The sequence below is a fragment of the Protobothrops mucrosquamatus genome, unplaced genomic scaffold, assembly GCF_001527695.2.
Source record: "Protobothrops mucrosquamatus isolate PMUCROS unplaced genomic scaffold, P.Mucros_1.0 scaffold7516, whole genome shotgun sequence".
NCBI classification, from domain to species: domain Eukaryota; kingdom Metazoa; phylum Chordata; class Lepidosauria; order Squamata; family Viperidae; genus Protobothrops; species Protobothrops mucrosquamatus.
Genome location: NW_015393316.1, coordinates 21674 through 32623, shown reverse-complemented (window position 1 = coordinate 32623; position 10950 = coordinate 21674). Strand labels below are relative to the sequence as shown.

General features: G+C 40.5%; 1 protein-coding gene across 1 annotated transcript in view; it reads left to right on the top strand.

Annotated features, from left to right (window-relative positions):
• Positions 1–542: 542 nt before the first annotated feature.
• Positions 543–10950, top strand: part of LOC107300580 (TBC1 domain family member 1-like) — a 29728-nt gene continuing 19320 nt past the window's right edge. The window contains 6 exon segments of the mRNA XM_015829894.2: positions 543–650; positions 1180–1271; positions 2707–2817; positions 4295–4423; positions 5787–5873; positions 7569–7911. Of these exon segments, the coding sequence (XP_015685380.2) occupies positions 614–650; positions 1180–1271; positions 2707–2817; positions 4295–4423; positions 5787–5873; positions 7569–7911 (799 nt within the window). The 5' untranslated portion in view covers positions 543–613.

The following is a 10950-nucleotide window of genomic DNA, read 5'->3' as shown; positions in this document are numbered from 1 at the left end:
ATCAATTTCATTTTAAAGAGTTAAAGATAGCTTCTTCAAAGCAGAATCAGCCCTGTACCTGAAACTTCACCTCCTTGGGTTTGGATGCTACAATTAAAGGAGAACTTTTTAAGAAGTCGTCGATCAGATTAGGAACTCTATAAAGTCCAATTTAAATCCAATGTGGTAATGCCAATTTTTCTACAAGGCTTTCTTCTTCTTCCTTTTCTCCCCACCTAGAACAAATTTGTGGTCCCGGTGTTGTAACCTACGAATGCTGCTCTTTTACAGTTTGGGGGCTGTTGATGTGATTGAATTTATTTTTATTGACTGTACTTTATTGTCGCAGTCTTCCGGTTTATAAATTGCTTAAAGTGCAAAAAAGGACAATACGTGCTTAAATAATGGTGATGGCCTTGCGCTCTCTCTCTCTCTCTCTCTCAAACTTGGTTCTTGTCATCGCAGGAGTAGAACCACAACTTTGGAAAGTCCACAACTTTGATTTTTTTTTCTTCCCCCCCCCCCCACTCTCATTTAGGTGGATGATATCATGATGACCCTGAAGCAAGCTTTCAGCGTGGCGGCCATCCAGCAAAATTTCAAAGCACAGCTTCAATTCTGCGACGGGTGTCCGATGCAAATTCTTCATAAGCTTTGTGAAAAGATAGAAGGTAATAATTATCTGGATTGATCTATGTCAGTGGTGGCGAACCTATGGCACGGGTGCCAGAGGCGGCACTCAGAGCCCTCTCTGTGGGCATGCGTGCCATCGCCCCAGTCCTAGACCTTCAGCTGGGTTTTATCAAACCTTTTAAGCGTGTACAAAAAAAGGTTCAATCAATCAGTCAATTTCAACTTCTCACGAGAAAAAAAAAGATCTTGCAAAGTTGGAATTGATTGATTGAACTTTTTAGTCCCACCCAGTCTGCTGTTACCACCGCAGCCACGCCCACCCAGTGGGCCACACCCACCCAATGGGCCACACCCACCCGGCACCCGACGATGCATAAGTGGGTTTTGGGTTGCAGTTTGGGCACTCGGTCTCTAAAAGGTTCTATGTGTTTTCTTTGATGCCTTTGGGAGTTAGTCAATAGATAGATAGATATATAAAATCGGGAGCAAAAAAAAAAGGTTGTTTTTTTAGGGTGTAAAAATGGTGACTTGAGCAATGTAATAATGTTGACCTGTTTTATTTGTTAGGGACGCATCCTTCTAAAATTAAGTTGGAACTGCAAAAACATTTAACAGCACTGAATAACCAGGAGCAAGCCTCCATCTTTGAGGAAGTTCAGGTAATTTGCCAGTGTGTTGGTTTTTTTTTTTTCCTTCCCTGTGGAGGAAAAATACATTTTCTAAGTTGTGCCCTTAGTTTGTGCCTCTAAGCAGGAGCTGCATTAAATTTGTGGAAATTGCTTGCCCAGCATTAGACACCATTGGCTGATGATAGAATTCATCAAGGTCAGCCGTGCTTTTCTTACTACGTCATCTGAGACTTGCCCGTACGTTTGTTTGTTTACTTCGAAATAGATTTAGGTATTTGAAAGGGGAAAAAATGGTCCAAAAAACTTTTTGCTTTATATTGGATTGGGGGGCTGGACTAGAAGACCTCCAAGGTCCCTTCTATTCTATTCTATTCTATTCTATTCTATTCTATTCTATTCTTCATTTATTCTACTCTACTTCTATTCTATTCTATTCTTCATTTATTCTATTCTATTCTATTCTATTCTATTCTATTCTATTCTTCCCTACTTCTATTCTATTCTATTCTATTCTATTCTATTCTATTCTATTCTTCCCTACTTCTATTCTATTCTATTCTATTCTATTCTTCATTTATTCTATTCTATTCTATTCTTCCCTACTTCTAGTCTGTTCTATTCTATTCTATTCTTCATCTATTCTATTCTATTCTATTCTATTCTATTCTGTTCTATTCTTCATTCCTTCTATTCTATTCTATTCTTCATTTATTTTACTCTACTTCTATTCTGTTCTATTCTTCATCTATTCTATTCTATTCTTCATTTATTCTATTCTATTCTATTCTATTCTATTCTATTCTATTCTATTCTATTCTATTCTATTCTAAATTTTTGTAGAATTGATTGCCCAGAGATGCGGTTGAAAAAAAACTAGAAATAACAGGAAGGTTATAAGTTTTTTCAAGTCAGCCAAATAAACATGGCCTTTAAAAGCAAGGATTATTCCCTTCTCTGAATGACAGGATAGAAAGCTAATTAAAATAAATTGTTTCATAACTCCAGCAATGTATTGTGAAATTGACACGGCCAAGTCAGTTATGTTATAGGTAGTTCTCAACTTACGGTCACAACTGAGCCCAAATTCTCTGTTCCTAAGTGAACCATTTGTTAAGTGAGGCTTGCCCCATTTTATGACCTGTAAGCCACAGTTGTTAAGTGAATCACACATCATTGTTAAGTTAGTGACACAATTATTAAGTGAATTTGGCTCCCCCCCCCCATGGACTTTGCTTGATCCCCGGGACACTGCGACCGTCGTAAATACGAGTCAGTTGCCAAGCGTCTGAATTTTGATCACGTGACCGTGGGGAACGCTGCCACGGTCGTCAGTGTGAAAAAATGGTCCTAAGCCAGTTTTTTCAGTGCCGTCGTAACTGTGAACGGTCACTAAGTGAACCGTTGTAAATTGAAGACTGCCTGTATTTGCAGCCATTTTGTGATGCAAAAATCCTTTTTCGTGCAGAAAATAAGGCCAAGAAATGAACAGAAGGAGAATGAACTAATCGTGTCTATCCTGAGAAGCATGTATGAAGAAAAACAGAAGGATCACGTTCACCTGGGGGACGTTAAACAGGTCTGCCGTTTTCTTTTTCTGACATTTCTTTCGAAAGACAAGATAGGGAAAATGTTTTCTAACAGCAATCGCGTAGGACTCCATTTTTTATTTTTTTATTTTAAAAAATGGGGGAGAGCTACAACTTTTGAGGAAATAGAAATTTGAAAATTGCAGCGCCCCCATGATCTTGCAAATACAAAAAGTTGGATATAGAGCTGGGAGACGTTTATGAGGGTGGCTCAAATCAGGTGAGAATCACCCAGATTTTTAAACCAGCTTTGAGAAATGCAGGGTTAAGAGGAAGCAAATACAATACACTGTGTCTCTGAGTCATAGAAAAAAATAAATTAAACCCAAAATGGCGACTTCCTTTTGTTTACTCATCTCACCAGCAAAATTGAAGTGGTGTTTGCTCATATTTGAAATTTTGTTTGTTTTTAATAAAGATCTATGTTTGCCTGCTATCAAACTGCTTTTTTTTTTTTAAGCTATCATTTTGGGTTAAATTTTTTTTACTGAAAACTAAATAGCACCTTACATTTTGAATTAGATGTGTAATGCCAGTTCTGAATTAAAATGGTTTGGCATTTGATCTCCGATTGGCTAAGTTTTCTTAAGATGCCCCCCCCCTTTTTTTTTTAAGAAAATTTTATTGATTTTCTAGTGACACATTTAAATGTTTGAAAAGCAACGTGGCGGCTGAGTTGGTCAATAATTCAATAACATACAAATATCTTTAGTACAGATCACAAACTATTACATTAAATATTTCTTTTCCCCTTGGTTTTTACTGTCTCATATTTAAATTCATACAATTCTTATTATATCGATTAAATAAAAATAACTTTCTTACATTGATCAATCATTTTTAGTTTATACATATCCTAGTTATTTTAACATTCAATCTTTTTAGACAATCAGTGTCCTGGTTAATTTTTCCCAGTGTTTAGTTTCCCATTCAGATATTAAATTTAACGTTTAATATTTATAATTTCTCCCCAAATGATTTCTATTCTTTATTTTGTATACTATAATAATAATAATGATAAAGTTGGAAGGGACCTTGGAGGTCATGTAGTCCAACCCCCTGCTCAGGCAGGAAACCCTATACCATTTTGGACAAATGGCTGTCTAGTTTCTTCTTAAAAACTTCCAGTGTTGGTGCATTCACCGCTTCTGGAGGCAGGTTGTTCCACTGGTTAATTGTTCTAACTGTCAACTGCTGCTGATTGTATAACTAGGCTAAACGGTTGACAAGAAAATGACCAAATAAGGACTAGTTAACGTATCTGGAGGATTTTGTGAAGTCTTTTTCATTTTTCATCAGCTCTTTTATTTCTTTTTTTCCCCCTAACTACGGAAATATCCACTGGGAGAAAAGGGTGGGAAAATGTAATCAAAACACAAATAAATTTGGTTTTGGGGGGAAGGAGTCCCTGTTGATTTATCGTTATTTTCTTTTCAAATACATTTGTGATCTTAACCCCCCCCCTAGGCCACGCAATCTTCTGTAGAAGCCCTGGGAAACGAAATGCCGAACAACACAACTCGCTTCAAGCTTGACGTGCTCAGGAGCAAAGCCAAAAGGTCCCTTACAGAATCCTTAGAAAATATTTTATCTCGGGTAAGTCTCTTTGGATCGCTTGCATCCAACGTGGCTATTTGGGTGGTTGAAATCAAGAGTAATGAAAAAAAATGCATTTTTGCTATCATCGAATAAACAACTGTGTACGTGTTTGAAACGGTGGAAATCACGAACGACGTATTACAAGTATCCCACTTTTTTTAAGGGGATGCCAGAAAATTATTTGCTCTTTTTCAATATTTCAGGCTTACTCTTCAAGTGTCGGAGAGGAAAATAAATGCAAGTCCGAGGAAATCTTTGATTTACAACCATTTGTTTAGGGCAGGGGTAGGCAACCGTGGTTCTTTTATGACTGGTGGACTTCAACTCCCAGAATTCCTGAGCCAGCATGGTTCAGCTTGGAAACATCTCCCTGTCCCCTCAGCGTGGCTGGCTCAGGAATTCTGGGAGTTGAAGTCCACCAGTCATAAAAGAGCCAAGGTTGCCTACCCCTGGTTTAGGGACTGGCAAAGTTACAAAGGCACTGAAAAAAATGACTTAGGACCGTTTTTCACACTTATGACCATTGCAGCATCCTGTGGTCACGTGATCAAAATTCAGCCACTTGGCCACTGACTCGTACTTACGACGGTTTGCAGTGTCCCGGGGTCACGTGATCCCCTTTTGCAACCTTCTGACAAGCAAAGTCAATGGGGAAGCCGGGTTCGCTTAACAACCGTGTTACTATCTTAACAACCGCAGTGATTCCCTTAACAACAGTGGCAAGAAAGGTCGTAGAATGGGGCAAAACCTGTTTAACAACTGTCTTGCTTAACAATGGAAATTTTGGGCTCAAATTTTGGTCATAAGTCAAGGACTACCTGTAATAGTAAGCCTATTCTTAGCTCACCCCCAAAATTTAATTTAATAATAATCTCAGTGCCGCTAGAACAGGGGTAGGCAACCTTGGCTCTTTTATGACTCGTGAACTTCAACTCCCAGAATTCCTGAGCCAGCATGGCTCAGCTTGGAAACCTCTCCCTTTCCCCTCAGCATGGCTGGCTCAGGAATTCTGGAAGTGGAAGTCCACGAGTCATAAAAGAGCCAAGGTTGCCTACCTCTGGCCTAGGCCTAGGCCGCTTTATGACTGGTGGACTTCAACTCCCAGAATTCCTGAGCCACCATGGCTCAGCTTGGAAACCTCTCCCTTTCCCCTCAGCATGGCTGGCTCAGGAATTCTGGGAGTTGAAGTCCACGAGTCATAAAAGAGCCAAGTTTGCCTACCTCTGCGCTAGAATCTTTAAATTTAACAATTTATTCCTTACGAGGAATGTCTTTTATATGAATTTTCATGTTTCTTTATATACGTGCTGTATATCTTTATATTTTAAATATATATATAATATGAGGGTTTTCTTGGCAGGGAAATAAAAGTAAGAGCCTACAGGAAACTTCCGGAAGTATTGATTTGGATAGCTCCATATCCAGCACGCTGAGTAACATCAGTAAAGTAAGTGAATCGTTCAGTGTAAAACCAACGCAAGGAATGGAACGGCTTGCTTGCTTTACAATTTTCTGTCATAAAACGTTCCCTTGGTTTAGCCTCCAATAGATTCCTAGGGTAATTATTACATTTTATTTTTTAAAGATTGAAATCGTTTGATCCTAAAGGTGCTACTAACTTAACAAACGTTTCTGCCATGGTTCCGACAGATGAAACTCTTCAAAAGAACTTCGAGGCGTAGTTTACCTTAAAGAATCTTTATTTGAGTAGCATAGCATTGGCACGTACATAATCGAAGCCAAAATCTGAATTCCCCTCCCCTGAGCACATAGTATCAAAGCACAATTCCCTCCTCTAATTAACAGTCATAAATCACATTCCCCAATTAGCTTGAAACACGGGCTTCCTCTCCAGCTGTCCAGCCCGCCAATTCTTATCATTTCGTTTTTCAACAACCTTGGTTCTCACACTAGGTTCAGTGTTGTTATGTCTAGCTGGACTCTCGTTCACATTCCCACCCCTCCCCAGCATCATCTAACTCTAAAAGCAAAAAGAAGAAAATGGCTGCATCTCCATCTGTTGTCAATGCAAAAACATCGAAGTTAGCAGCGTTGACAGTTTCACTTAGCAGAAAAGTTGGGGTCATTGGTCATAGATTGCCTGTATCCGCTATAACAGAACTATTATGAAAGACCCCAGGAAGCACCGTGGAGGATGGGAACTTGATTCTTCCCTCTTTTACAGTCTATGGAAACCTTTCTGCCCGGTTATCAGAATAACAGAGTTGGAAGGGACTTTGGAGGTCTCCTAGTCCAGCCCCTTGCTCAAGCAGGAGACCCTATGCCAGGGATAGGCAACCTTGGCTCCTTTATGAGTCGTGGACTTCAACTCCCAGAATTCCTGAGCCAGCATGGCTCAGCTTGGAAACCTCTCCCTTTCCTCTCAGCGTGGCTGGCTCAGGAATTCTGGGAGTTGAAGTCATAAAAGAGCCAAGGTTGCCTACCCCTGCCCTATGCCATTTTAGACAAATGGCTGTCCAATCTCTTCTTAAAAACCTCCAGTGATGGAGGTGCCAAAGTTGCTTTTTATTTCAAAAGCCAACTGGACTTTGTCTTTCCTTGACGATGTTTCGCTTCTCATCCAAGAAGCTTCTTGAGTTCTGAACAAAACTGAAGAAGCTTCTTGGATGGAGAAGCGGAACATCTTCAAGGAAAACAAAGGAAGTCCAGTTGCCTTTTGAAAAAAAAGCACCTTTGGGACAATCATGACCTGGATGACTGAGAATGTCTCCATAGACACTTCCGGTGATGGAGCACCCACAACTTCTGGAGGCAAGCTGTTCCATTGGTTAATTGTTCTGTCTCCATTCGATATTTGGTCATTCAAAGCCACCAGATATTCTAGCGTTGAAAAACACAATAATTTTAAATGTCCTGTCAGAACATGGTGTTGATCCATCAATTTTTTATTAGTTTATCAGAATATCAAAATACAAAGGGAAATGAAAAGGAAAAAGGGAAGAGGAGAAAGTGTAGGGTAAAAAATGGATAATTGGTTGGTCAAAGTGGCGGAACTTCTTTAGTCTAACTTGGTTTCCACTTGGAAACCACTTCTGGATTTTGTGTTTGAGATGGAAAAAAAATGGAACTTGGATTGGGGTTCTGCCAAATCGGTCATGCCCAGTTTTGTTCCACTCGACAGGATACGTCTGTCGGTGACCACGAAAATCATTCCCCCCTGGAGAGCCCTCTAAATCCAAATGGATCCATGGACAATCTTGACCTTCTCTCCACCATGTCGGAAGGACCATCTGAAGAACATCCTGCCCAATCGGCCTACCAGGGCTTCAGAAGGCGCGCTAACACCCTCACCCACGTTCCCTTGGAGATGCAGGAGCCGTCTGAATCTGCGGAAGCATCTCCATCTGTTTCGCAAAGAAAACTTCTGAGGTACCATTCCATGACCACAGAAACTCCAGACCACCAAAAGTAAGATTATGTTTCTGGCCGGGGAAGGGAGAGGCAGGGGGAGAAAATGTTTGCAGGTATGTCCACCTTAGGCCAAGGAGAAGATTCTTCGGATCCATTCTTTGTCATTAACCATAGCATGGACTCCCGATCTGAAATGTTGAGATGATGTAACGGCGTCTTCTTTCTGTGAGAAGGTGCTTTATGAATGCAACTCCTAAGTCACCTTTATTAATCGTTGAGTTTGTTATCCTTATTAACCATTAATTGGGTTAGGGAGCAGGCATCCATCTTCTGTGATCAACTAACAGCACTAAATTGGTCCTAGATAAGAATTAATGGAAACCAAGAGAGTGTTGGATTTACACCCTTTATGAGTATGTAAGGACTCTAAGATGATTCCTCTCTTGACTCCACCACCGATCTCTGTCTCCTCTTCTCCTACCCATTAGCATCTGTTATTTAGTCTCACAGTGTAAAAAAAAAAAAAAGGGTGTTGAGGCCCTAGAAACAAAGCAGAGAAGAGCAACCAAGATGGATTACTCCTTGCCCTTTTTTAATAAACTAGCAAACTGTGAAATTGCGTTCAACAGGATGGTGTGTTTGTTTACACTGATATCCATTTCACGGCCCTCTGCCTACTTTTTATGATACCTGACGCATGTAGAATGCAAAACTAACGCAACTGCATCCTTTCTTCACTAATTATTATTAATTTTTTCTTGTTCTTTTCCATACTGGCGTAACCTTCCTCCGAAACGCTGGTCATCCTCAATGTACAACTATAATTCAGCCCAAAATTTCTAAGCGAGACACTGGTTAAGGGAGTTTTGCCCCATGTTACGACCTTTCTTGCCACAGTTGTTAAGTGAATCACTGCAGTTGTTAAATTAGTGACACAGTTGTTAAATGAATCTGGCTTCCTCAATTGACTTTGTTTGTCGGAAGGTCGCAAAAGGGGATCACGTGACCCCAGGACACCACGACCATCATAAATATGAGCCAGTTGCCAAGCATCTGAATTTTGATCACGTGACCACGGGAATGCTGCAACGGTCGTAATTGTGAAAAACGGTCCTGAGTTAGTTTTCTCAGTGCCGTTGTAACTTCGAACGGTCACCAAACAAATTGTTGTGAGTTGAGGGCTCCCGGTGGCTTTTCTGGAAACACCGCAAAATTGGACGGAAGCCGATGCCAAATTTTATTCCTCACCCTAAAAGAGACGTGTCCAGGATGAATTGTTAGCCGTGGAAAGGAAATGAAAAGAGGGAAGCGAGGATTCTGAAATACGACGTTTCATTGTCCCCTTTTTGGACCTCGTCTCTTGCTTTTCTTCTTCTTTTTTTATTTTTATTTTATTTTATTCAAATACAAATAATACAAACACAACACGTATAAATCTAAATAAAAAACAGTATAAAAAATACAAATACTACAGTGCACTCACACCCCTGGGGACCATTTTTATTACCTACATTTCTTCTCATATAACAACTACCAGTATACAATATATTGCAATTGTGCCTTTATCCCCTCCAAAACAGCATGTATTCTTAAGCAGGTTCATTCCCCTTGCCTTCCACCAAGACTGTTTTTATAAAAGTTCCTTCGAGAATACCAGATTTTATCACAGGGGTATTTCCAACCAGACAGGGCTTGTTCAGTTAAAAGGGGAGCTGTTAGTTAGCCCTTGAGGTCAGTTTCTTAGATGTCAGCTTAAATCTTATTTAGGGCATGAACTTGCCTTGCTTTGGTTTTATGGAGAATGTTGTGTTTTGTTTTGCTTTGCTTTGTTTAAAATCCTTGAAATCCTCCCGTTTCACGTGCTGAAGAGTTTGCTTCAAACACCGTACTCGAAGGGTGAGAGAAAATACCTAGAGTTTTATTGTGACCCACAACCTCCATTTGAACTTCATCTACGTTCTGTTAATAGATTAAAAGCTCCGATTAAACAAACATGGCGCAACGCAATATACGGCGTCACGGCTTTGGGGACCACCGTCCCTATTTTTGTCAGGAAAAAGACGTGAGAATCAGCCCGTTGAAGGGAATAAGTTGAATCAGATGTTCCAGTCCACGAGATGACATTCAGGTGTGGGTTTGAGGGTCCTTCTCTTCTTAAAAAAGACCCGCAAACATTTTTGTTATCCTCGGTAGCGAACATCTCTGAATACAAACCAAGAAAGAGAGTTCGTCAACCGACATTCCCTTTGGTCCAGGGTTAACATTTGGATTGTAGTGGTTTTTCAGTGTTACTAAAGTTTGCGCATGTAAGTGAAGTGGATTAGAAGTTGGTGGTGGAGATGGTTGTATGGTTTGTCACCATTGCATAGGAGCTCCTGATGGTTTTTGTGTCACCATCTTAACACAACGAATGTCCTCGTGGTACTGAGAACGAGAACGCGGCACGGAGATTCTCAGTCATCCCGATCGATCATGGTTGTCTCCGAGGTGCTTTTTTCACGAGGCAACTGGACTCTCTTGTGGGTTTTTTTGAAGATGTTTCTCTAATCATCTGAGAAGCTTCTTCAGCTCCCCACTCTCCAGTTTCTCCACACTGGTGTCTCCCCAAGCTTTCCAAAGCTGAGGCCTCTCAAGGGCTGGGAAACGGGCAGTTTTACCCTCATTAAAAAGTGACTTCTGCCAAGCATTAACGCTGTAAGCAGCAATACGTGCTCCATGCATTCCTGTATTCTCTCTACCTATCTTTATTCTGACCCTATCAGTATACGGTACACGATCAGCAGATCCGTGAGAGGCTCATAGAAGAAGCACATTTCAGTCAAAGGGCTTTGAGATGCTTCTTGATGCCACTTTCTGTGCGTAGAGGTCCTACTCTTAATTAAAGTGCTTCAGTTATATCTTTTTTTTTTATTTCAGCCTTTATATATGCACATACTTTATTTGACTTTTTTTCTTCCTTCCTTCCTTCCTTCCTTCCTTCCCTCTCCTTCTATCCATCTATCCATCCATCTCATCTTTCCTCTCTTCTCCTCACCCCTTTCCCTCTTCCCCCCTCTCTCCCTCTCTTCCTTCCTTCCCATCCTCTCTCCTTCCTTCCTTCCATCCATCCATCCATCATCTCATCTTTCCTCTCCTCTCCTCTCTCCTTGCCT